We start from the raw sequence: 27,720 nt of genomic DNA, 5'->3' as shown, positions 1-27,720 counted from the left end.
GTTTTTTAAATCATTGTTTAAAAACCATCATAATTATCTCCTTACAGATGAATTTCTGATGCTTCAGTAGCTTCAAAAAAAGTCCCCTAGATCTGTTCTCTAGACACTACTCATCTCTGATACGGTCTTTCCTGAGTTCAGATGCTAACACAATCCTGAATCCATACCCATGAAGTTATGTGCAACTTCATAGGAAAAGGAGAGAAAGCAAAACATAACAAACAGGAAAAGAAGACAGAGTACAACTAAACAACAAATTTTCAGCTTATTACAACCAAAAAAATCACATCAACTGCCCACACCATCAGCAGGGATTCATCCTAGTTTTGTCAGCATTAAAATCATTAAAACAAAGACATGTGAAACAAGCAAAATCACGTGAACCTTCGTTTAAAATACTTTTAAAATATCTGCTAAACCAAAACCAACTATATGAAGTCTGATCACCATGAAAACATTGACAAGTGATGGAAGAAGAAGAAAGTAGTTTCACGTGTACTTAATGCACCTCAACACATAATTATCTTGTGCACGCTCCTCTTCTTTGCAGATGCTTGGGGGCATTTTTAACTACCTGGACAGGAAGTATGAATGGGCACAGCAGAAATTACCTTTCAGAAGAGCTGGGCCCATGTGGGGCTGGGTGCTGTGCCTGTGAGGCCAGTGCCCCTTGACTTGCAATGGGCTCCTAGTGGACCAGGATCCTTTTTAACTAGTGGGCCACATGGGACAATGTCCACATAGGTCTTCCTCTGCCACAGGGGCTACGTCTAAAGCATGATGATAACCAGCCTAGCAATGCTCAATTCCAAATCTGTGGGATTGGCCCAGGGAATAGTCAGGGGTCCTCAGTCATCTCGGGGTACTTCTCTGAATACATGCTAGTGCTGCCCAGAAGACAGTGCACCCTTCCTGCTGGAAGCTGTAGTTGCATCCCAGGCCCCAAAGTGAGTCTCCAGGCTTTCAAGTCTGAAACTCAGACGGTGTCTCCCCCCGGGTCACATAACATATTTGCAAGCCTGGTTAAATAATCCACAGTAACAGATTTGTGATAGCACTTGCTTAGTTTGGCTAGGACTGTGCTCATGAAAGAACATGTAGAGGCACCTGCCATACCTCCAGTAGCATCACACTCTGCTTTAACAACTGGTCAGATTAGTAAGTCTTCAGAAAGGGAGGAATCTGACACAGCATTGTCTGAATCTGAATCAGACCAAGTATCATCCCTGTTTTCTGAGTCTCTCTATAAATTCTCTTTTCCACAGCTTGCAGACAATGGTCAAGTTTTTCCCAGATACTGCTACGTGAGGGCCCATGCGTTGCTCTGGTTTCTTCACATTAGCCTGACAGCTTTTAACACAGGCAGGGGCTAGAGCCTTCTCCATTGCAGCCCCAGTGCCCTGCTGGATGTGGGCCAGTTCTTTCCATAAGTAGTCAACTTGGGCTTGCGCTGCTTTCAAACACTGCTCAGTATCTCTAAGGCAATGAGCCAAGAGTTGTAAGCAGGGCAACTCTCCATACTTCTGTCTTTCTGACTTTCTCTAATCAAAGTCAAATCTGACGTCCATGGGCAGGGCAAGGTCCCAAAACAATCAAGTAAGGCACCCACTACAGGGTCAAGGCTGGCCATGATGCAGTGTACCATATCCCATTTCTGACACCAGAGTGTAAGAGCTTAAGGCAGCCCTGCCAAGGCAGAGGTTCAGGATATGGTAACAGACCCCAGACCAACAACTTCAGGGATAAACAGTTTATCTAAATAACTACTTGAAAAAATACAGATCAGTAGTACAATTATCTGGGTTGGAACAACAAGAAGTCAAGTAACTCACCAAGACTGGGCTAGACTTAACATCCAGGCAAAGACTTACATGATCATAGCTGTCAGGCAGGCAGCTCTCTTCTCCACGGCATGATCTCTGCTCCGGACAAGTGCCCTGAGGTCCTTGGCTGGTCCAGGTCATACAAATTCCTTGGCTGGACTGTCTTTTTAATCATTGAGCCACAGAAGCGCTATTTGGGCGTGTTACCAAACATTACACCCCACTTCAGCTCCCCCTCTGTGCCTGCTCTGTCCTTGGTGTGCATGGGCCTGGGAAAACCCTGTACAAGGCAATACCATCCCACATTCCTTTGAGGGCATAGGCCTGGAGGTATCAGACAAGGCAACACAAGCCTCACAGCTCTACTGCATGCACTGTCACCAGAAATACCGTATTAGGCAATACTAGCCTTACAAGGACTCAGTCTTGCAAAGGCAAAACCGACTGTTTATGTACAGAAGTCAGTACACAGAACGCAAGAATGAATGCACAGGGTACTCTGAACTGTGCGAATATTCTTAGCAGACATGAAAAATGTAAGTGCAGGCTCAGAAGGAGAAAAAGCTCTAGTTTTAATCTAAGAATGACCACAAACATACTGCTGACAGTGAGCAGGCTGAATTTACACCAGCCTTATAGTACAGTACGTTAATGACTAAGGAAAAGCCCAATAAAGCAAAACCAATAGAATCATAGAATCGTCTAGGTTGGAAAAGACCTTTAAGATCATCAAGTCCAACTGTTAACCAAACCCTGCCATCCCACCACTAAACCATGTCCCTAAGCACCTTGTCTGCCTGTCTTTTAAATACCTCCAGGGACGGGGACTTGACCACCTCCCTGGGAAGTCCGTTCCAATGCTTGACAACCCTTTCTGTGAAGAAGTTTTCCTGATGTCCAATGTAAACCTGCCCTGGTGCAACTTCAGACCATTTCTCAGGCAGTTGTAGAGGGCGATCAGGTCTCCCCTCAGCCTCCTCTTCTCCAGGCTCAACAACCCCAGTTCCCTCAGCCGCTCCTCATAAGACTTGGTCTCCAGGCCCCTCACCAGCTTTGTGGCTCTCCTCTGGACATACTCCAGCAATGCAACGTCTTTCCTGTAGTGAGGGGCCCAAACACACAAAGAAGTGCAGAAGAAGAAAGAAATTGAAAGAGGTATAGAAAGCAAGTGTGAAGACTACATTGAAAGATGAAGAAAGCTGTATGGGTGATCTTTTTATAACTGAAATTGGAAACACCACTGAATCAATCCACTCTCAAAAGTCTCATGCTCCTTTCACTTACATATTTAAATGAAAATTTTACATTCTCCAGCTGCCCAGTTGTTTGTATGAATATATCCTGCTCTCTCACACTGTGCATGTAGAAGTTCAACAAATACTTATGGAATATTCCAATATATTTGGAGACATCTATTCTCAATTTATTTATTTTACACAAACTGCAAGATTGATTAATGAATATTACACTCGTTCGTCTCATACATTTTACTGTGTTGAGAAAGCTTTAAATGTAAACTGTGTATTTAAACTGTCTGCTATTTTAAACCCACAAACAACTTACATGTAGTGCATTGTTTCAAACTTAGTTTTGAACTTAACCATGTTTTTAAATATCAACTGCACACTACTGTAAAAAAATAATTCAGTCAAAAACAGGCTGGTGAATAATGTTATGACATTTGTTAAGACAAGGACATATTGAAACCAACATAACTCCCTCTTATTTTTCCACTGCTAGCTGCACAGCATGACGAACAACTTCAGGAGCTTGCTGAGCCACCTTCTTCCTTATCTTTATACTGTAGGCACACTGCTGGTTCTAGTGGATATAGCTGACGTTTCAACAACCACAGCTAAAAAAAGAAAAAAAATCAAAAAGAAGAGAGTATTTAGTACTAAGTGTACCTGTTCTTCCACGAACTACAAAGGAAAGACAGTACCGTAATAATACATTGTATACAGAAAGCTTTTCCTCTACAATAAAATCAGCAAGTAATGCATGAAATAACTACCTCTATCACATTACTTGACATGCTCAATCAGTTGAGTTTTTTCCTGCCACAGGAATATGGTCCCAAAGCTGTAGCAATTGCTCTCCAACTTGTGGTTCCAGCTCCTAGAAATGAACAGGAAAGTTATTTGCACTGCCACTACTGAACACATAGAAAGAATTTATAACAAAATTGTTAGATGAAGTTACTGGTGACTGCTTTCAGTCTTTCTGAAAGAGCGCATTCCTTTTGCTGTTGAGACATATATTAGGACTCCCCACACAGGAAGGTTTTTTTACTAGGGCACAAGAGGAGATAAAAATTTTCATAAGCAAGCTTGGCCTACAGGTTGTTTGGGGCTTTTTTCATTCACAGTAAGATGTCAGTTCTTAAGAGGAGAATTCCAGGTCACTTATTAACTAAAGACCATTATCCTCCACATCTTTTAAGTTTAATTCCATCAAGTGTGGTGGAGAATGTGGAAAGGCAGGTCACAGGTAATACAGTGGCTCTTGGTGGAATCATACAGATTAATATAAACCAGTTTCTTATTTTTTAAAGATCATTAAGACTTTTTAGGTCTTAAGAGCCACTTACAACATAAGCACTGTTAAGTCCATCACACACCCTTCCTCACTCTTACAGTATGATCCTTTCCTCATTCTTACAACTGGACAGGTTTTGCAGAAGTAGTGAGAAGATACAAAAAGTTTAGCTCTAGAATCTCCTATCAAGGAGGTATTCTGGGAAGGAACTGGGGAGAACGCAGAAACTGCCACAAGGAACTCTCATGCCAATTCCCTTCCAGCTTTTGGTAGTTGCATTTAGTTTTAACAGACTGGAGAACTGTCCTAAGCTTTATTTACCTTCAATCTCAAGATTCTCTTCAGTCTTCACAGGAAACTCAAAGCTATAACTACAAACAGTTATTTGGGTGTGACAGACTATTTCGGGGAACAAATCGGAACCAAACAGGGAACAAATCTCCAGAACCAATATTGCCAATTCCAAAGAGCTTTTATTTTTGGAAGCATCCAGCTTTAAATCTTTTTTTTTTAAATGCATATTAAGCAAGAAACTTCTTTGATTTTATCAAAAAGCCTCCATTACTTCAACAGTAATGCATTAACAAAATGTACAATGTACATCAATGAACTGTGATTCAGATTTACAGGTATATGAGGACAGGTGAGATAAATGTCAAGGCTAATAAACAATACACAATTATACCAAGTAAAGAAGACTTTAGAAGAGAGTAACATTACCTGGCCATCTCTGCTTATTTGTACCTTCTTATTGTTATTCCAAGGGTTGAGTAAATGGTGTGCAAACTGAAAAGGAATGTTTTCTTTTCGGATCCACTCCACCTTAAATACACCTCCGAAACCAGCAGATCCCCAGTCTGGACTTTTCTCACGCCCAATCTCTGAAGCCATTCTAGCAAAACCCTGGAGCAAAAATTGAAATATGAAAGGAAAGACATAATTAGAGCATTTCTGCTTACACTGGAATTAAATAAATGACTGGACTTCACACAAAATTTTCAAATTAGTTTCAAAGTGACTCATACACTCTCCTCCATGAAGCTGGATCTCTTAAAATGTTTACAACTAGAAAGCTAAAAGATGCATCATTTGTTTTTCCACTTCAAAGATGCCTTCTGGAGTTTCACTACAGAGAATGTCTCTCAATCTCTCACAATTACCATTAAAAGGTTTTTAAGCTTTGTAACAGAGGTTGGAAAGGTGTTGTAAAAACATTTGAAATGTAAGGAATCAAGATTAATGTTCTACTATATGATAGTCCATTTGCTATTCCTTTTCAGTTGTGGATATTTTTTGCAGAAATCCATTCCTTCCTTTCCATGTTCCCATTGTGTTAACAAACTTTCATATAGAATTAAGAGTGTAGCTGTTCTTCAAAGAAAGAATTCAAAGTTGCTTTTATTTCCTTCTTCAACGAAGCAGGAAGAAGTTCCAACAAGACAAGTATTCAGAAAGGAAATGAAAGAAACCCCAAATGCAAGATTCCTTCTAACTTATTTAAGGACACTCCTACTTGACACCCCTACTTGTCCACACATCAAACAAACAAACAAAAAGCCCATCAAGCGACCACACACCAAAATTATCAATTATTCAAGCAAATTAATGCCAGTTATGACTTAGGAGTCCAAAAGACGGAATGCACTACCTAAGTTACCAGCATATGCTACTGCTGTAAGACATGCAGTCCTAGATAGTTCAAGCCAGACTTAAATGGAAATTAATAAAAGGAACAGAGGAAAAATAAAGGTGGAAAGTAGAGAGACACTTGGTACAAGAGACTACTAATAGGAATGTCAGTCTTACATTCCCATGAATGTCCAGCGCATTGTCGAAACTGGAAGGGCAAGGCAACACCCAACCACCTACACTCCTGATTTCAGCCATGCCTTCCCTTCCCAGCTTCCTTGTCCAAGACCACCATACAACAGCCCATTTTCAGTATCAACTGGCATGCTGAAAATTACTTCCCAATATTACATCTGCATTTGCCAAACCATCCTATGTGTATGTCAACATAATCCTTCAGTAGTATGACCAAGACAGCTGTATTTGGGCTAATTAATTTGATTTTAGGTGTAGCTGACTTTTATGAATAGTTTATACATAAAGAAGTAAGTTGAACTTTCTTTACCTGGAACAATTGAGTTCAGCCCTCCCTAGAACAAATAACCTGCAACTTTGCACTACCAGATAAAGTCTTTAACTTCAGATTGGCTACAAATTTGTCACCAAATTATTGACAAATACCTTGCTAAACTTGAAGTCAAGACACAGCTCTGGAAGAATCATGGTCATGACTTTCCAGCTTCCTAACTTTTAGAAACTACAGTTCAGGTAAAAGAGATTTTATTAAAATTTGTAACAAAGACATCTGTGACTTTCTTGGCTTTAGAAAGCTGTGACTTGATTATAACTGCTTGTTCTCTTACAATATTTATTTTGGCACGCAGAGAAAAGAGTAGCAATCCCCTGCTTTGTTTGGATTTGTTTGTTTTGTTGTTTTGTTTTAAACGATTAATGTAGGGTACAAACATTATTCTCACTCAAGATGTTTGGAGGAAATTCAGTCTTGGCCTTTGAGTGACAAACTGAGTTAGCTAAAAGGGCATATTTCAGAGAAGAACAAAGTACTCTCTCCTCAGCAACCAGATACATTAGCTTCCTACTCTACTTAATTCAAGGTCGGAAGTCATAAGCAAAAATCTCCATACAACACATAATCATTTGCTACACTCTCCTAAAGCATCAACCAAAGCTAATGCTTAGTATTAACTAAGGACTCACCTGAAAGTGTCCAGACCCTTGAACAGAAAATATTAAGTAAACCGTCCTGCTCTCCCAAAAGGCTCTATTTAGTTTTCGTTCATTACTTGATGTAGTAGACCATATACCCTTCTGCTGAGAAATATCAATGTTTTGCAAGTTGTTACTTTTCATTATAAAGTACCGAACTGGCATATTTGGCCTTGGTGAAGGAGATTTGGAACCCTGGAAAAATTAAACTGAATTAAGTTACAATAAAATAAACCAAGCTGTAGTTCTAAAGTTTTAAACACATGAAGACAGAAATCCCTTGACTGCACTCCTACTTTCCTCCCCCAGATTCTACAAGAAACACAGAATCCATCAGCTGGTACTTTCTGAATCTGTTTTAAAATGTATTTCACATCTATTTTACATTTTTAACCACTTTACAAAATAAAAGTTCATTCATGAGGGGCAGCAAACAAGTATAGCAGAACAGGCCGAAATAGTCTAGTGATTAATTACAATTCTTTGAAGTCTGACACACCTTCAGATGACACAAAATGAATCATTCCAGACTGTTGCCTGACGCACACTACTCACATTTCCAGATTCAGGAAACACAAGTTTTCTGCCTTTTAAATTGACTGAATTTTAAAACTGAAAAACTTAAGAGGAACTATTAAATCCTCCAGTGAGTCCGTGCCCAAAGGAACAACCGGTTTTCCTCTCAGTGATCTGTTTAATATTACTGCAGTTTACTAGTCAAGCACCTAGGGATAATTATGCCAATAACCTAATTAAAAATGTGTGCTTTGTTAAAATAACCATCATAAAAAAAGCAAGCAGTCATAATAAGGCAGATAATACAAAACTTAAAGAGAATTGCTATCAGTGTATGCTGTTATAGAAACAGAGGAAGGCAGAATCCAAAGAATTCAGAAGTGCATGTACTGTGTACTAATTTAGGAAAAAAAAAATTAATACACCTTCACTGGTTATTATATCAAGTTTAAAAAAAAAAATCGAATTTTTTCTACTTTGGATAGCTTTATCTCAGCAGTTTGCAAAGAATAATATTTTTACTGTATTAAACTAGCATAACAAGGATATTTAGTCTAGATTTTAAGGTCCAGAAAGAAGTAAGTATTACGCAGCTGTTAAAAATGAAAATCTAAGTTAGGTTCTTAATTTATCAGTATAATACCTGATAGTTGCTGAAAGATACCAGCAAATCTATTTCTGAAATTCTCTTAATTCTGAAGAGTGGAGTAATTAGTTTATGAGAACTTTACCTTTCCAGATATTGGAGAAGAAGGACTAGCACAGGGGCTAGGATAGCTACTGCTGTCTGTAGACTTCACCGACGATTGATCTGATCTGTCATCTGAAGTTCGTTTGGAGTGCAAGATGTTTTTTTCTTTGTACTTCGACTGGTGAAGTGCAGGAGGTGTAGACTTCATTAAAACTCTAAAAAGTAAAGGTAGGTACAGCACATACCAGAATTTTCATAAGCAGTCACAGAACAATTTGTATCTTCATAACAGCCTATTGCATGACTAAACATATTACAGGAATTCCAAAACATATTAAACACTAACGAAAAAACACTTGATCACACGTTGGTTTTGAATGCTAGGGATAAACATCTTCTACTATTTCTTCCCAGAGATCACAATCCAGGGACAATATTCCCGACTACTCTCTCAAACAGCAGGAACACTTCTCAGTGAAACCACAACTACAATGCAGCATAGGACAGTATAAATTATTTCAACTGTACTTCCATTGTTTCTTCCTTTTTATTACTAGCAGAAATTCAAGCGATGATTTTATATCTAAATAAACTACAACCTACATTCTCTAGAAGATCTCAAAAGCTTACTTTTCAGCATTAGAAGAGTCATCAGAGAATTCAGTTTCTGCTGAGCTTTTTCTACTGTTTGTTGACCTCCACGAGGATGCTAAAGAAAGTTCTTCAGAAGTCGTTGGTCTTGGTCTCTGACCAATTCCCGAGGGCTGCTGCAAGCCTGCAGACTGTTCTTCAGTACTTAAAACAGCTACAATTGCTCTTAGAGTTGTTTCATCAACTTGAGACCATGGTTTAGAAGGAGCTCGCATACGACGCAGAAATAAGCTATGCCACTTCTGTCTGAGTTGCAACAGCAAACAAGCAGCCTATAATGAATTTAAATTCTGTTAAAGACTAATAAGAATTAGATCAGACAGTTAAGGGTACCTGGTCTTTTCTATCAGGCAGCATGTGGCATTCTAAAATGAAAGTGTCCAAACTGAAAGGCAAGACTAGAAGTGCTGGGAAGGGAGAAACCCCCACATTCAAATGAAGTTATCTTTTCTTTCCTCAGGTGCAACATAATTTTTAAAATATTTCATTTCATTTAGCTCTGCATCAAACTTAAAATAATATTGTTAACCCAGATAATTTTTTTTTGCTTTAAAATTTTATCTTTTTAACAAAAAAATCTTTTCCTCTTTTATGCCTTTCCTCTTGATTCAGTCTGTATTTATGCACTCTTCATTCATATCTGAGGGAAAAGAGCTCTAAGCGACATATTTTTCTTACATGGACTTCTGCTCAAATTAGATAACTGAATTTAGAAAACTATAGTCTAATTCCCATCTTATCAGAAGTGCTTCCATTTAAAAAAATTAAAAAAATCACTCTTCTGTATGTCTCTAGAAGAGACAGTATTGTTATTAGATCTGATGAGTCCAAGTGTTTCATAACCCATGAACTACTCTATTTCCTACCACAGCCAGAGCTTCTCAATGACCTGAAGACTTCTATCTTCAAAAGTTCGGGTTCTTTTTTCCTTTTTCTAAAATCTGACAGCAACTTTCTTTCAGCAGCTCTAATTTCAAATGGTCCATTTTGATCCAACTTCAGTCAACCTCCCAGAGAAGTAAATACACAATATGCCATTATGACTGTTCACTCAACTCCTGCTTAGATTTTGGCTAACCCAGCTCATGCTAAGGCTTGATGTGTGCTGGGAGCAGGTCAAAGCGAGAGCACCACATAGGCAGGAGAGGTGGCTAGAAAGAGCTGAAGGACCATTATGCAGCCACTAGCACCTGCAGCTTGTTGTCTCCTGCAGCCATTATCTTTTGTCTGGCAGTTTCACCAGAATATACTAAATTATGGAAATGGACCAAACCTCCAAGCTGGAAGGTATAAAATACAGCTTACCCAAAGAGCTTTTGAAGCAGATTCAACAGCAGTTGGACTGCTGAGGCTTTTCTGCTTCCTGGTGTGATACAGGGGACACCCACACTGTGACAAAGGAAGGAGGATAAGCACTCTCACCATTGGCTGGGTAACTAATTCTTTTTTTCTTTTTGCTCATAGGTGCACGAATTGAGAGTTACAGATTAAAAGTTATGAAACCTTACGACTTGAATGGTGAATAAGTGAATTCACGTGATAGACTAGTCTGGGGAAAAGGGCATCGAGCCCCTGTTTGTTTGTTGTATTTCTTAATGAGTTCGTGAAATAAAGGTTAAATTACAGAGTACATTGCCCTGTAAATTTGAGAGACCCAAACAGACCGTGACAGCCATTCTCACAGAAAATTCTTCGTTACCCAAGTGTTTCAGAAATCCTCATAGGAAGATATGACATAAATATCCTTCTACAAGAAAGAGCATTGAAGTGCTACATTACTTACTTAAGGGTCAAGTTTGAGATGGAGCCATTCATCTAGCTTCAGCAGTGCCAAATTAGCAGTTGTTTCGTCCTCCATCTCACTATCACTATTATCATTAGATACCCCAGCCCCTGAATTAAATACAAAAAGTGTATTAACATTTCTGTATTATTTCCACTTGCATACAAACAAAAATGAACCCTACTGTATTACCAGCAGTAAACCCGTTTTCCTTCTAAATTTTATTTTAAAATGTAAACGTTTGTAAAAACACTTTTTATTTTCTGCAAATACACCTCAGTGAAAAGTCTTTCCTTCAGTTAGCAGAACTCAAGTACCCAGACCTGTTGAGGGTCCTGCTATATAAGCACCTGTATTGATGTGATCTGACTCACTCATATGCCTTCATCAATATCAATAAGTCATTACCAAACTTTTGCCTGAAGCTATTTGCAAAACCACACATTGCTCTAATGCTTTATTTCCTAGTAAAACTGCAGATTTAAAGACCCATTAAGAAAAAAAAAAATTATGTACACATATGGCTATTAAAAAAAAATTAGAATCCTACTTAAAGTGCAATTCAATCAGCATAAACACTACTTTAAGGCAAACAGTTTAAGAGCAAGACAGGAAAACTTCAAAAATAACTTGGACTCTTATTTTGATTCAAAATAGTATTTCTAAAGAACTGTTAGCAGGACAGATTATTTTTGCTCCTATTCCTATAGTGCTCCATTCAGATAAACAGAAATTTCTATATGTTCCCTATCACTTCTAGTTAATAGTAGAGCTAGTTGTCATTAAAAGTTATTAGTAGAAAATAATCTTTGAAGTGCATGTGTCAGCTGGAAGCAATAAGTATTTGCTATACTGATATTTTCTAAATTATTGAGTTTGAATAATCTGGTTCAAAGTATCAAATAAACTAGTCTGTAGAAAAAACAAATATACTACACTTTTCAGCATTAGTACTGTCATTAAACATTTTGAGTTTTTTATTTCATTACAAACTATACTGTAATTTCTGAGACTTCAGAACTATGTAAGTGTAATTTAGGGATATGAATCTGTAGGGATTCTCAAAACTGCGACATTTATTCTGAGCCTAAAAAGTATTCTTGAAGAACTACAGGAACTATAGCTCTCCCATTTTAAGAATTAGCCAATATATGTATTAAATACTCTTGAAAAATAATCCTTCCATACCACATACTAGTATATACTAATAGAAACATTCCAAATCCAAACTCCACTATACCTCGAAAGGATGAAGGTTCCTGCAAAGCATTACTCGGTAGTCTAGCTGGTCCACAAAAGATGGACACGGTGACAGGTGTTACAACAGAACAGCATCTGATATTTGCTATCCTGTGAGCTCTTGTCATTTCATCATATATAACCCAGTCCGTAGGGAGTGCCTGAACTGCTGCGGCTTGGCCATTTGCTGGGGGAATCTGTGCAAAAGCAAATAAGACTAGGCTATTTTACCCTCTATTTGTAATTAAAATTATTTTTAACATATTTCCTATTTTATATATGTAGAAATAAATACATAAATATTTATATAAACATAACCTTATACACACAAATAAAAAAGCAAGAGAGAATTCAACCAGATTCAAATTATCATACCACCTTAAAAAAAAAATTTTAAAAAAGGATATAAAGCAAAAAGTCAGTTTCAAAGCAGAACTTCTTCCTGCTATTATGAGCAGGGATTGTTACATCTTTAAAACAGTTTCATAACTAGTTTTTTTTACCATTTTGTCTCGCTCCATCTAGAAGAAGACTAAATGAAGTAAGTTTTGATGAAATAATATTGGAAAGGTAAACCAACTCCAATTCTTTATTTTATCAACTGACAGGAAGAATATTTTCTAAAAATGTAGTGCTTAATGCACATGTTACTTTTAAAGTACTGACAACTATGAAGAGACATTTCTAAAATGTTTGATAAGAGTATAGTGCTCTTTTTTGTGAACTATAAATTCAAAGTGATTTTACCTTTTTATACTGAGGTTGACTAAGAACAGAGGTGGGATGAAATCGCACTTTCTTCTCCTTTGGTCCAGTCAAAACCAGGCTTTCTCTGTCTACATGCACCAGATTGGGATACATCCCAGCCACTAAGGCAGCTTTAACTACAGCCCAGTTTTCAGAGTTAGTATTAACATCTCTAATATCAGCTCCTCCTCTGGCTCTAACAAAACCTGAAGAAAGAAGAGGACAAAAATAGGTTATATTAGCTTGTATTTAAGATCCACTTTTTTGCTTCTCAAAAGTGAAATAAACTAAAAATTTGTTGCATTTTTCACCACTGCCAACCTTAACAGCACCAAGAAGAAACCATTATACTGAAATCCTTCCTGATAAGTGGTTTTATACTAACATAGAATAGAACTACTTTTTACAACACAAAGACATTTCCTATAGAAATAATTTATTAGAATGTAAAAACCCAAGGAAACGTCCCTCACACTGAAAGCCAGTGGCATGTGGAACGATCAGGGCGCTCTCAGTTAGGTCAGCTGTTCCCCAGCCACTCTTCCTCACTCTAGCATCTGCACTGTGCCCAGCATAAATGTCCACTGGTCTGTTTCAAATTAAGGAAGGAAAATTACACCAGTGAACACTATTCTTGTTACAGTTTGTATACACTTGACTCTAAAACAGTATTAAGATTTTTTCCAAGCTATTTACCTGAGGCTCTAAGCTGGCCAAGCAACTGTGATCTCATTCCTACGATGATTTCCATTGTGGCTTGAGACAGGAAATTCTTTTCACAGAAGGCTCTCTCCCAGCCATCTCTGCGCGCCTTCTGCCATGCCTGTAAAGATTTTTTTTTTTTTTTTTTTTTTTACATTTGCCTGTTAATTTTGTTAGCTAACATTAAATGCACTTGTTTAAAAAAAATTACATTTCTGTCAAGGAAACAAAGGCAAAAACCGCTCTGAAAGAAAGGCAATGTATCAAACCAGATTTTTTTTTTTCTGGTTAAGTACTAGATTCTTTTTACTCATTCCCTAAATTAACATAACAATCTTTATGTTATTATAAGATCATTATATTATTATAGAAATCACTATGTTAAGATTATTATTTTAATTTATCAATGTAGCAGGATGTAAAGTGAGACTTTGTTGGAACATTCAGAATTTAATTGTGTTTCAAAATATAAACAAAAATCTGACAAAAAGTGTCCTCTCACAAATTTATGAGGATATATACAGGAAAGCCACTAGGCAAAAATAAAGTTTCTTCTCTAAGTACTTAATCATAGTCTATCACCTATCTACATCCAACTTGACTGGTACATCATTTACTTTGATATGCGATCGATTGTGATTAGTACTCTTTCTGAAGATAAAACAATACCTGGAAAGCCCTGAGAAGCGCCATATGGTCACTAAATGTTCCTGCAGTAAAACGTTTTCTACACAGCATGGCTGCACGCTTTTGAGAGGCCAGCGTAGGTAGGACAAAAGGGTCTCGATATGCAAGAGTGCAAGCAATAGTAAGAATAGGATCCAGGCACTTCAAAACAGCCGCACACAACACCATTTTACCAAGGTGTGGCTCTACTGGTAACTCAGTGAGATGATAACCAAGCTCAGTGAGATCTTCCCAAGGGTGCATGGCATCTATCGTCTGTTTAAAAGAAAAAGAGCAGGGGCAGAGAGGACAAAATTAACTTACAATAAAAGCAGAAAGGATGTAAATACTGGATATTAACTAGACTTGTTCCCAAACACTAAGAAGCAAGCCAAACTCTTAACATTTTGAGACAAGATTTTTAAGCACTCTCTTCCCTTAACTTGAAATCCACACACACAAAATGAAAACAGGCAACACACAGTAACTCAAAGCATCTTTAAGTAACTAAGCAACAGGCTCAGTACAAACGAAAAGCAGTAAGATATGTTGCCACACCACAAATACAGAATCAAATAAAATTCCCATCTAAATATATTCCTCTGCTGACCTTAAGCATTTGCACAGCATTTCTCACAATTAAAGCTGGTGGAGGATCAGGAGCTTTCATGAGAAAGTCAACAATTGGACAATTAATTGGAGCCAGAAGTTTTGTGTGTAAACAAAGCCCCTGCAAGTTAAAAAGCAAAAAAAGTTTGTTAAGATTGGGCAAAAAAAAGAAGAAACCACCAAACACTATTTTTGCAGTTCATAGTATGGTTTGATCATAGTACATATTTTAAAAGTTACAATTTCTAACTGAACGCGCACCTGAAGTGGCATTCTTAGAAGTTCTGGAGTTTGAAATTCCAACATATTCTCAAATCGGAGCCTGCTGAAGAGACGAAAACAGACTCCAGGCTGACAGCGCCCAGCCCTTGAAAATAAAATACGGGAAGTTGTTGAAAATTAGAATTTATTTGAAAAAAAAAACAAACCCAGAAACCAACACACACACACACAAATGTAGATTGGAAACGTAGAACCAGGTCTAAGAAAAAGATAATTTTGCCATTAAGTCCCACACATGAGGTGAGAGTTTTCCAGTACATGGATTATTATTGATAGTATGGAAATTTGTTATTATAATTTTATCCCAACACTGAAAGACCTGGAGAAGCAAAAATAAGGCCTATCTAAAAATAAAGTGATGTGGGTGTTTTGCTAACCTAAGATCAATCCAAATCTCAACTGTCCTTTGCTGTAAGGAACATAAGTTGTAAACTTAATTTGTTCCTCTTCACATCCCCCAAACAGTTGGAAGTTATTCTGGGAGTAAGAGGTAGAATGAAGACCAAACTTGTGAGTGAGGGGATAGAGATAGCAAATGCTCACATTCACGCTCAAATTCCTACAGGTTAATGCCAGTATCGCACAACCAAACACAGGCATTTGTTGCTATGTATCCTCTTAGCCCTCAGACAGTGTTGGGAAGAATACGATAAAGGCCTGTTAAGTCATGAATAGTTTGGAGAAGATGAATAAGGAATCACTGCTCAATGTCTCTTCTAATATAGGGAAGAAGGGACATCAACTAACAACTAGCAATAGGCAACCCTTTGCCCACAGATAAATTGTGAAACACCTTATGGGACACTGTGGCTGCTGGTGCCACATGGGAGAAAGAGGAAGGAGAGCAAGTTCATAGGGGGAAAACAACCTAGACCTAATGCAAGCTTTGGGAAATTCCTGAGTGTCACTTTTCTACAACTTGGGAAATTACTCCAAGGAAATACATGTTGACCCTTATTCTTCTACAGAGAATTAGCATCAGCCATTGTCCAAAACTATACTGGACTAGGCTATTAACATTACCCAGTGTGGCTGCTATTATGCTGTGTATTTTACCCTTAACATACAGGATGGTGGATATCTGCAAAATAAAATTCAGTATGAAGCATTTATTACCTGCCTTTTCTCTGGATAGCACTGGCTTTTGAAATCCACACCGTTTTTAGCATTGTTACACAACTCAGTGCATCAAAAGACTTCTATAAAAGCAAAGCAAGGAACATAAAAACAAGATTGAAGAGGGTACATGAAATGAAAGTTACTAGTGATATAGATCATCAACAGAAGTTCTCTAAGAAAAAAAAAAAACAAACAAACCACCAGCAGCTTCTGGCACAAAGGTACATTCTGAAGTACTTAGTTTCAAGTGACTTTATACTACCTCCTTCACAGTACCTTTGTGCTGCATAGTTTTCTAAATTAAAGTTTTCTAGTCAATAGGTAATTATAAGTCAATAGAAGACATGGATTGCATTTTGTGGTATCACAAGCCAAGCAAAAATATGTTAATATATTGAATAAAGTCTTCCCATTTGTCTTACTTGGAAATTACGTCCTTATTTTCCTACATTCGATGCAAAATTATGAAAAAAATTGTATTACTGTGGGATCTTCAGAAATTTCGTGTGCATATCTCCTATGAAACCCAGTTTTATTTTCCAAGCCATATACTAGGTCTTAAATTGCCTCATTATGTTATCTCATGTTTCTTGAAAAAGTAAGTAGGGAATGGTCATTCAACACATCACAAACAATGCTTAAAAACTTAATGGATTAGACTTGGGCTAGATACAACAGTAGGACAAAGGGAACTCCCAATATTCTCTAAGTCTCAGGAAGGTGGCAGTCTAAACTGATGGACTAGTTTTAAAAATAAAACAGAAATACTAAGTTAAAAAAAAAAGATACAAGTATATCAATATATCAACCTGCAATAGCTTTTACAGGGTTTTTAAAGAGCTTATTTACAGTATTTGTCGTAAAATAAACAGATGACAAAAATTATCAGTGAGTTCTGTTGTTTGGCATGCACTAGCTCTCAGCCTACTATAAAAAAAATAGTTATCCAAAATTTATGTATTATGTATTTTAAAACAACACGAGGAAGTTTACTTTCCAAAGAAGATTTAAGCCAATCATACCTCTTTCATCTTGCCTGAGTCAATAACAAATACAACATCATTGACTGTTATGCTGGTTTCTGCAATATTAGTAGAAAGAATCTGCAATAAAAAAAAAAAAAAACCAAAACAAAAACCAAAAAGCTATAGTTAACTGTAAAAGTAAAGACAAAAGAGATCGAGGTAATATCTGACAAAGTCCTCTGATACTTGCTATTTTGCGGATGCCAGAAGGTGGACTTTTAAGCACCTTCTTCTGATCCAAAGTCTGCATATTCGAATGAAGCATGAAAACTTGGTATCTAATGCAAGACAAAGAGCACATTTTAAGGATCTTTAAAAGAGAGAATAAAAACTCAAGACAACCATAGAAACTAGAGGTTTCACCTGTGAGCATTATCAGCAAATCTCTTGTCATCAAAAAGAATACGGTCCCTCAGGCTAACAATCTCATCGTATCCAGGAAGAAATATTAAAATTGCTCCTAAAAAAGAAGTTGGTTTGCAGAGTTAAACAGAGAATCCACTTCAAGTATATGTCAGTACTGCATATACTAGCACTCGGAAAGTTTTACGTATTTGGTATTACTGAAAAAAAGAGCAACAATTCAGCACAGAAGCTGAATCCATAGCAATTTATTGGGAGTGCGTGTATATACCTACCAGCATCACAACTATGACAGATGTTATAAAGTAAGTGCATAATCAGGTCCAGATCCACTTTTTCATCATCAAAACTGTGATGATAAGCTTTTAACAGTTCTTTGTCCTCTGCACTAAGGTCACTACCACTTGTTTGGACCAGGGAACTTTCATCCAGATTTCCAAATTCCACCGAAGCACTAAAATATACAAATACACAGGCCAGAGTCAAGGTTATTTGCTTTGGGTTTGCATTCAGCCATCAATTCAAATTTAGATCAAGACCAACAAGACTACTTGTCTCAAATTTTAATTTTAAAGTGTAGCAGAACAGCATCTCCACAATAGTGTTACTGTTCACTGATTTAAGTGTTAACGCAGCAAAGCATGCAACTTCAAAAAGCGTTAACTTTATTATACTTCATTGAAACACAACCATAGCAAGAGCAACACAACTTGAAGTACAAAGACACCATCTGTTTATCTGTTAAAGGAAAAATATATTAAAGAAACTTATTCTCCAAAAACTTCCCTACAATAACAGTTAAGCAAGTACTACACTACCAGAAACTACACTAAGAGAAATTGTAGTATTATTGATCTCCACAAAACTGTAACTAAACTGTGATGAGCGTAAGTTAATCAAAAAGAATTCTTGAATGACCTAGTGTACATGTTACTCACATAAAGCTTCTTTAATATGGCTATCATGTAGCAAAAATATACAGATAAAAACCCACAATAGATTTGTTCCCAAAATAAGCATCTCAAATTAAAGTGATATATGATATAGAATTGGCATCTTCTCTGCATATTTATTTAAGTTACTATAATCACATCCTGCCTAGATATATAATCATGATAGGAATGTCCATATCAAGATGATAAATGCTAATAATATTGAAAGTCCTACACCACTAGAGCTGTATCTACCAGAGGAGTTGGGCAAACAATCACTATGATACTGAATACAAACCTTTTTTTAAGTAACTGTGTTTTCAAAATATTCCTATCCTCAAATAAATCTTGCTACTTAGGCCAGATTTTAAAGCATAAAAAGCAGCTAAAAGCTGTTCTGATTAAAAGAAGACAAAACATAAATTTCCCATCACCATGTTTCCGAACTGTTTCTGCAAAGAAGTTATAGCTTACCTGTAGGACTCCAACAGGTCAACAACCTCTGTCTGTCCAAAGTGCTTAGCCCAGTCCAAAGCCATCCTGAAAGAGTTGCATAAAAATCTTTATTAATTTCTCATTTCAAAAGATACATACGAACAGCACATTATGTGACACCACACTTTTCTATCAATTTCTGCATTATTGTTTAATCAGTGCTGTTATTGTTGGATTTGCAACTTCCCGTTTTAAAGTACATGAAGAGGTGTAACAGCTATACGATTTTTAGATAACTGCCATTCTTTACCAAGAAAGAATCCCAGTTTTACACAGAAGTGAGTGCAAACATGCAGAAGGAAGTGAGGAAGAATGTGCCATTCCTTCAAACACCACACACCAATGTGCAGAGATAAGCCATACCTTTTTGCAGTACTCTTTACTAGCTCATTTAAATAATCCCAAGAAGTCATGCCTCAGATGTTTTTCTCCAAAATGTGTGAAAACATAGGGCTTTTTGATGTCTTAAGGAAGTTGCCCTCCCCACAATGCAGTTCACTGTTTTCCTCTTAAACTGTATCCCTTCCCAAGTTTTTCAAGTGTTAGTACCAAATATCAGACCCCCTAGAATCTTAATTCCTATCTTTCCACATCACAATCATTTACTGTAGTTCCCTGTTTATATGAAGACACAATTCATGGCCACAAAAACCTGAATTTTTACAGATTCACGAATGTTTTCACATGACACAACGTATTTACAGATACAACACAGTAAAGATCTTTGCAGTTGTAATACACTACTTTTAAATCCGATATAGGTTACTCTCTTAAAATAAGAATTGCCAAACATTTTGGGTCTAATTCAATCAATTCAGTAAGATTCCAATTTTTCTTCTAACCAGTTGTTAAATCACATTCGTTGAAACCAAGAAGGTATATCCCATATTCGAGACTGTTTAATTAAGAATTCAATTTACAATATACAGAAGACAGAGTGATAAACAGAAGTTAGAAATTGTTTAGACTGTCAAAACCTCTTAGTGCTTACAGTAGTATGAAAAGTTAGCAAATCAGTCTAGATGTTACAGAAATTTCTCTCTCATTTGTGTATTGACAAATAAATTTATCTTTCAGTTTATCTGTTTGTTTTTACCAGCCATTGGATGATTTGCAGTGGATATTTGCTCCCATACTGATCAGTTGTTCTACTTGACTCAGAAAGCCTCTCCCTGAAGCAATCATTAGAGCAGTCGCGCTCGTTTCACTGTGCCTATAATCAACTGAGAAGTAAAAAAAAAAAAAAAAAAAAAATCAGCAAAACCAATACAAATACTATTTTTTCATCTAAATGCGGTATGAATATGACTTTCAAAACCAGCCCAAAGAGAATTTATTTCCTCGCACATCTGTCAATACTTCAAAACAAGTACAACATCAAATAACTACAAAAGTCATTAATTCTGCTAAACCTATTCATTTTTTCAATAGGCATCACAATTCAAAGGTAACAACATTTAAAATTGGAGATGAAGTAGCCACAGAAATTCAAGTAATTTTGTGGGGCTTTTTTCTTATGTCATGAGATGAGAAACTTACCACTGACGTTTTCAGTTAAAATGAGATGGAACACCTGAGCAAAGGAATCAATATCCTTATGCAACCAGATGTCAGAAAGACAAGAATCCATTTCTTTTATTAGCCACGGTTCAAGGCAATTCGCATCTTTTTCAGTCTGAAGAGAAAAAACAGTATTGAACGATGACTCTCTTCAAAGAATTGTCTTTATTCTCATGTGTTAGACACAAAGAATTTGAACAGTTAGTTTTCCAAGTAACAACCAGAAACACAGCATTCAGATATCAGTTAAAATGTTTATTGTATCATATGCAAGTACTTTAAACAATGGCAGTATAGCCATTTGATCTAAACAAAAGTTATGTGCAACCATCATAACTGAAAAGTACATATTAGCTAGAGCAGTTCATGCTAATAAAAAGTATTTTAAAATATGTTAATATCCTTCTAGAAACTCTACAGGAGTTGTACCTTTAGAAAACAGTTTTTAAATGGGTAGAGTAATATAATAAAAATTTAAACATCTCTTCCAACAAGAGGAAAAACTTACCAGCTGATTAAATACTGTGTCACCACCATCATCCAACAGATTACACTCTTCAGTTGTACTTGGGACAGATCTTTGTCTCTGAGATTCCCATTTGCTATTATTTTCTTGAGCAGAACACCACTCAGTAAGAGTGCTTTGCTGTTCTTCCTCTAGAATGCATAAAGTATTTCCAAAAAAAAAGTTTTACAGGTATCTTATTTATCCATTGTTTTCAGTTACAAAAAATAGTTACATCAAGTCACAAGTTTTATCTATTCAGTCTCTTCTATTTAACCTAGAACATTGTTACCAGTCCAATACAAATTCCATGATTAAGCGCACCACGCAGCCGCTCGCTCACTCCCCCCTCCCTCAGTGGGATGGGGGAGAGAATCGGGAAGAAAATAAAAGGTTAGAGCCGAGGGCTGAGATAAAGACAGTTTAAAAAGAGAAAATAATAATAATAGTAATAATGAGAATGATAACAGGATATACAAAACGAATGAGGCACAATGCAATTGCTCACCACCCGCCGACCGATGCCCAGCCCGTCCCGAGCCGCTATCAGTCCCCGAGCCACGATCAGTCCCCCTGCAACCGACCAACCGAACTAACTAATCCCCCCCGAGCATGATGTTCTATGGTATGGAATAGCTCTTTGGTCAGTTTGGGTTAGCTGTGCTAGCTGTGCTGTGCTCCCAGCTTGTTATGCACCTGGCCGAGCAGGAGAAGCTCAAAAAGTCCTTGAGTAGTCTCAGCACTGCTTGGCAACAGCTAAAAACATCAGTGTGTTATCAACATTCTTCTGGTACTAAATCCAAAACACAGCACTATGCTAGCTACTACGAAGAAAATTAACTCTATCCCAGACGAAACCAGGACACAGACCAATACAAATTCCATGATTAAGGGCATCATTGCAAACATCTGCTATAAGAACAAGGTAGAACGATACTATTTGGGTGCTTAACCCCCTAAGTCTCCTGTATTCCAACTTACTGCATTCAGATGAGCTTCCTAAGTAAGTATTTTCTACACAATTCTCAGTCCAGATCTTTCTCCAGAAGTAAAATACCAAAGAGAAGTAATACGGCTCCTGCATGTTACAACTAATTTTTGTGTACAGGTAGAACAGTAGCAGATACCAGTGCCTTAAGTGAACTTTTCTGTCCACGTGATCAGAGGACCACAATAAACATACAGTTAGGATTGTATGTTACAGCTTTGGGTTTTGCCTTTTTTTTGTTGTTGTTTTTTTTTTTTTTTTTTTAAATGCACACTAGGATCATTACTTTCAGTTGTCAGGAAAACTTCTATAATATGTATGAATAATATATCTACTTAATCAGTTGAAAAACAACTATATTGAATTCAAGTGTGTTAATGCTTCTAGGGTATGTATAATAAATACATCCATGTCTGAAGAATGCAGTGAAAATTGTTACCAATAGGAACCACTTCTGTGCAAGATGCACAAAATCCTGCCCTCTTTAATGGCTGCACTTTAATTTGCACTCAAAAGTCAGCACATAGTATCTTCTGCTTCACTAGTTTTCATGTGGGCAAAGCCCTGAATTATATACAATTCTACTCCATAATAATTAGGAAAAACAACATTTATAAACTGAAAGCAAAAAGAATGCAACCATTGAAAGAAAGTGAAAATACGTTTTTGAAAGTTACATGATCTATTTCAATAATGTAAACACTGAGAGCTGAAAGATACTTGCTGTCATCTAATCATGTCTCACTTAATGTTCTGACTTTGGGTTTTTAACAGAGAATCATCCTATTTAGTTGTTTGACCAATCAATGAGACTCATTGCCAGCCCTGATAATTAAGAAATCCACCAACCTCGCTGCTTCTCCTTCTTGTACTTTATCATCTCTTTGTTTGTATACCCAGTACTTCGTAAAATGTCCTCCAAAAACATCTCTTTAACTTCAAAAGGTCTTCCTTGTACTGAAAGTATAAATAATTCATAAAATGTTAGATATTCCCTAGCTTCATTTATAATCTTAATCTAAACAAAGCATTTTTGTAGACACAGAAAGTGAATTAAAACATTATTAGGGCCTAATTTAAGGAATTATTACTTTCCTTGAGAAGTCTTTTAAGAATATCTACACTGGAGTTTATTTTCTTAGGATTATTGGGCCATAAACCAAAACAACACTTCAACAGGAAAATGCCAGCTGGGTACCTCGTTTCTCATAAACCTCTTCAATTCTATTAAGGGTTTCAGCAAGAGATGCTCAGAAGATTGATAAAATTCCCGTTAATAAATGTCAAAATGAGAAAAATAGCCATTTTTGTTTAGGGTTACAAAAAAGAATTCACTGTGTCAGACTGCCACCTGGATTATAAAATATAACAGCAATTGATACAGCTTTAGTGCAAGATTCCACACGCAGATAGCCATCTTTTGTATTAAAGTACTTTTTTTTTTTTTCTTGAGAAGTATATGAGGAGATGGACTTCTCTCAATTTCCTCAACCACTTCAGCCCAATTAGGTTTCTTTACTTCCTGATAAATGAGACATTCCAATGGTCTTTATCTCCTAATAATTTACCCTGATTTCTTTTTCAATTATCACTGTTTTCTAGACCTTATTTATGGACATTAAAGGGTTCTTCTTTGCAGGAAGAATCAAAATCTCTCAATTTTAATTTCTGGTCCCATAGCAGACATTTGCCATAGCTAATTTTGAATCACCTAGGACTTTTCTTCAGAAAGAACAAGCCACAGTTCACATACTTTTAGAAGCTGTCATGGAGGAAGTCTTCCAACACTGATCACAAACTTGGTGTACTACAGGAACCCACAATTACAAAGTGTTGGTTTCTGTGGTCAGGATTTTGTCAGCTATATTGTTAAACGAGGATCAAATCTTTTTCATGACATAACAGACAAAGTATCTAAACTCTCCTCTTTTAGTTCTTAAATTCTCAAAAATGGAAAAAGGAAAGTGATTAGCCTGTGAAGCCTAGTATGTGATAACAGTATAACTGAAGTAAACTGGAGAAAGAGATTGTCATCAGAGTTTCCTGAAAAAACATATTGACCTAAATGAACAGGCAGTTACAAGAAGAGTAAACTGGAAAGCCACATAACAATTACAAGTGAGGTTTCCTCTCTCCAAAAAAATTCGGAAAACACTGAAATCATGTATAATTTCCAGATTTCTGCCTCCAACAAGTTGCAAGCCTTATTTTACTAGGCCAAAATTCAGAACTGAGAACCAGAAATAAACAATCATAGATCTGTAAAAAAAAAAAATAATAATATATAGACGACTTCTTCAGGAACATTCACGAAAATAAACCAATGATCTGTAGAGAAGATTCTAAAGGGATCCTACCCATGTCCTGCGATTGTCAAGCTTCTTAAAAAAAGGCTGATATGCAGACAGTCTACTTGATTGTTTTAAAAAGAAAGCATTTCTCTTAAAAGATTCTTTTTTAAAACACATTATACTTAAGACATCATTGTTGAAAAAGGAAGAGAACTGCAAGGTGCCAGAGGAGGTCACCCATGCAGAAAACTTACAAGCCAGGAGGGTGAAGGAGGGGATGGGGCAGGGGAAAGCATCTCCCACACATCTATGTTTTACCTCTAGTAAGGATCAGTCAAATGAAATTAAAACAGCAATAGTGATAACTTTTCTTTGCATCTAACTGCAGATTACTGAGTCTGAACGTAAATTAACACAAATCGACAAGTCTTTTCTCAATGTTTACCTAGGTTAACAGCTAATAATTTCCTTTAAAATAAAGAATCATATGATTAAAACATGAAAACCCAATTTGCCTACGACTGTATTTCTGAAGTGACCAAGTGCAGTTTTCTATGATTTATCCAGTAACCAGCAGCAATCTCTGTGAGGCCTGAAGAACTAGAATCTACTGGAATGATGTAATATATATCATCACTCTTTTAGATTCTAGGATCTATATCACCATGGAGATCAGCACTTCAAGAACCTTTTCCCACCTCTTGAGTTGCACAGGGCAGGGGCAGGACATCCTGTACTTACAGTACTCCCTGTGATAAACACACTTTACTCTGAAGTAGGTGCAAATTGTTAAGAAACAACAAAAATGAACAAAATAAGAACAAGCATTGCTGCAGTACTCCCTGTGATAAACACACTTTACTCTGAAGTAGGTGCAAATTGTTAAGAAACAACAAAAATGAACAAATCAAGAAAGAGCATTGCTGTAACTCTCAGTGTATTTATCATGTTTCCTTACTCAGAATGGTTTGCTACGGTTTAATAAGATCTATTAGTCCTAGATCAGGTATACTCAGATTTAAGAGTTTACATGAATACTTACTGTGTATTACCGGGCAACTTCCAAAATACCTAATAAAGAGGTTTGCATCTAATGCAGCACTAGAAATAATTAGCTTTAAATTAGTCTGCTTTTGCAACACATCTCTCAGTTTTATTAACAAGAAGTCACTGAATCTATCCCTCTCATGTACTTCATCCTATAACAAAAGGAAAAAAAAACAACCAAGCCAAAACAACAAATAAACATCACAGATCCAAAACTGTAACTTTTCACAAGTACAAAATTTTTAAAAACTAAAGTATAACTTGCTGGTACATTACAGACGCATTAAAATGTGTAAGTCTAGTTTAAGTAAGGATTTTTTAAAAACACTATCCAAAAGTCCAAAAATATTTCAAAAAGTTTTATAAAGATATCAGAGCAGACTGCACTGGTAATGCACAAGCCACATATACTTTGATTTCAGAGGTTAAAGTGGACTTCTGAAACTTCTTCTAATTCTTATAATTGAATCTCATTTTCAAGACAATGACACAAATCACAAATCCTACAAATATTAATAAATTCTCACTTCACAATTGATGAGCATTTAAAGAAATGTATGATACCACATAATCAGAAAAAAAGTTAAGACTGCTTAAATCCACTAAGTCATGCACAACGCTTAGAATTAATTAAGGAACATGACTGATTAATCATCTTTGTTAGTGTGTGCTTCTATTTTGTTTTATAGTATGAACTTATGAAGCAGGGACCCAAATACAACATTTATAGGCTGAAGTCAAGAATGTATAATCATTCTCACACTTTTTTCCATTTTGATAAACAGGCAGGCACAAAATTATCGTGAATTTTTCTGTCTTCAGCAGTGGAGAATTTAATCTTGTTCTGCTTCCACTGCCTTATCAAACTCCACAAGAGGAATATTCACATAATCATAAGTGAACACACTTAAATAATTTACTGAAAATCAGACTACTCATGATCTTGAAAACATTTGGTCAAACAAATGGACTGCAAACCTTGTATTGCTAAAACAAGTACATGATACAAGACATTCTGACACACTCACATTGAATCGTATCTACATAAGCCTCCCTAAGGCTTTTCTGCTTTCTGACAGAGGAAGTTTGGAAAAATTTAGAGCTCTGTCCTCCACAACTGCATTACGATTCCAAAAATAATTATTGGCATTTACAAAAAAAAACCCAAACCCAAAAATGTACATGCTATAATAAAGACTCACTAAGTCTTTAACGTTAATTCAGATTCTAAACAACCTTAAATTCAGCAAATTAGTAAAGAAAACTAGGATTTCATCTTCCAATTAACAAGTAGTACATACTGCTCCACCTCACATGAAATTCAACAGGATTCTTACCACAATAACATGTGTCACAGTTGATAGAGTGTTGTCTCCTGCCATTAGCGTGCGAAGTAGTATGCCATTAGTGCAAAACGTTAACAGTGTCTTTGGAGAAACCCTATTGAACAGTTAATAAAGATACTTCAGGGGTTTGGACCATTTAAATGCTGCTAGCTTTTGACCACCTATTGAAAATTAAAGGATTAAGCAGCTGCTCACCAGAAGTGGGATTATAGTTCTCTCACCAAAGAATTCATGCATAACATTTGTTTTTAAACTATACCTATTCCTAGAGAGTTCCTAAGGAATCTTAGTGCTTATACTCCAAAACTTCAGAAAACGATTAACGAAGTGAGATTCTAATTTATATAAATAAATAAGCAAGTGAAACAACCTTTAGAACCCCTCCATGTTGTTTAAGTTACTGGAAAATTCAGCGAGAACTGCTTTGGAAAAACAGGTTCCAATTCTTTGGCATACGCTTGGATATAGTCTTTGTAATTGCCTATATGTGGTGGGTTGACCTTGGCTGGATGCCAGGTGCCCACCAAGCTGCTCTATCACTCCCCTCCTCAATTGGGCAGGGGAAAGAATATATAATGAAAAGCTTGTGGGTTGAGATAAGGACAGGGAAAGATCACTCAGCAATTACTGTCACAGGCAAAACAGACTCCACTTGGGGAAATTAGCTTAATTTATTACCAAGCAAATTGGAGCAGGGTAATGAGAAATAAAAGAATAAAGCTCACTAATTATCATATTTCTTTCCAAGTTTGGAATTCATCCCTCCTTTCAAAAATCCTCCTACATACTAAATTCAAGTGTACTTGGTTTTTGTGGCAAGGTTTTGGCACTGGGGGGCTACAGGGGTGGCTTCTGTGAGAAGCTGCTAGAAGCTTCGCCCACATCTGACAGAGCCAATGCCAGCCATCTTCAAGGACGACACACCGCTGGCCAAGGCTGAGCCCATCAGCAATGATGGCAATGCTCCTGTGAGAACTTACTTAAGAAAGGGGGGGGGGGGGGGGGG

The 27,720-nt window shown here is 36.7% G+C and overlaps 1 protein-coding gene across 2 annotated transcripts in view; it reads right to left on the bottom strand.

The window, feature by feature from the left end:
* Nucleotides 1-2,961: 2,961 nt before the first annotated feature.
* The window catches only part of YTHDC2 (YTH domain containing 2), a 39,305-nt gene continuing 14,546 nt past the window's right edge, over nt 2,962-27,720 (bottom strand). Inside the window, exons 5-29 of one of the 2 annotated variants that reach the window (XM_035888482.1) lie at nt 26,706-26,808; nt 25,364-25,520; nt 22,880-22,987; nt 21,046-21,194; nt 20,517-20,652; nt 20,074-20,200; nt 18,957-19,022; nt 17,826-18,004; nt 17,551-17,647; nt 17,378-17,465; nt 17,185-17,265; nt 16,160-16,242; nt 15,023-15,128; nt 14,763-14,882; nt 14,156-14,428; nt 13,481-13,607; nt 12,785-12,990; nt 12,039-12,234; nt 10,799-10,908; nt 8,995-9,287; nt 8,405-8,579; nt 7,149-7,352; nt 5,082-5,264; nt 3,838-3,941; nt 2,962-3,678 (exon numbers count right to left, since the gene is read on the bottom strand). In XM_035888482.1, the coding sequence (XP_035744375.1) occupies nt 10,799-10,908; nt 12,039-12,234; nt 12,785-12,990; nt 13,481-13,607; nt 14,156-14,428; nt 14,763-14,882; nt 15,023-15,128; nt 16,160-16,242; nt 17,185-17,265; nt 17,378-17,465; nt 17,551-17,647; nt 17,826-18,004; nt 18,957-19,022; nt 20,074-20,200; nt 20,517-20,652; nt 21,046-21,194; nt 22,880-22,987; nt 25,364-25,520; nt 26,706-26,808 (2,512 nt within the window). In that variant the 3' untranslated portion in view covers nt 2,962-3,678; nt 3,838-3,941; nt 5,082-5,264; ... (1 more) ...; nt 8,405-8,579; nt 8,995-9,287. Of the gene's footprint in view, nt 3,679-3,837; nt 3,942-5,081; nt 5,265-7,148; nt 7,353-8,404; nt 8,580-8,994; nt 9,288-10,798; nt 10,909-12,038; nt 12,235-12,784; nt 12,991-13,480; nt 13,608-14,155; nt 14,429-14,762; nt 14,883-15,022; nt 15,129-16,159; nt 16,243-17,184; nt 17,266-17,377; nt 17,466-17,550; nt 17,648-17,825; nt 18,005-18,956; nt 19,023-20,073; nt 20,201-20,516; nt 20,653-21,045; nt 21,195-22,879; nt 22,988-25,363; nt 25,521-26,705; nt 26,809-27,720 lie in introns of those variants that run through there. The other variant, XM_035888483.1, reaches the window with a different exon arrangement.

This window comes from Egretta garzetta, unplaced genomic scaffold (assembly GCF_000687185.1).
Source record: "Egretta garzetta isolate BGI_Z169 unplaced genomic scaffold, ASM68718v1 scaffold271, whole genome shotgun sequence".
NCBI classification, from domain to species: Eukaryota; Metazoa; Chordata; class Aves; order Pelecaniformes; family Ardeidae; genus Egretta; species Egretta garzetta.
The sequence above is the reverse complement of the archived record's forward strand: the minus strand, read 5'-3'. Positions and strand labels throughout refer to the sequence as shown.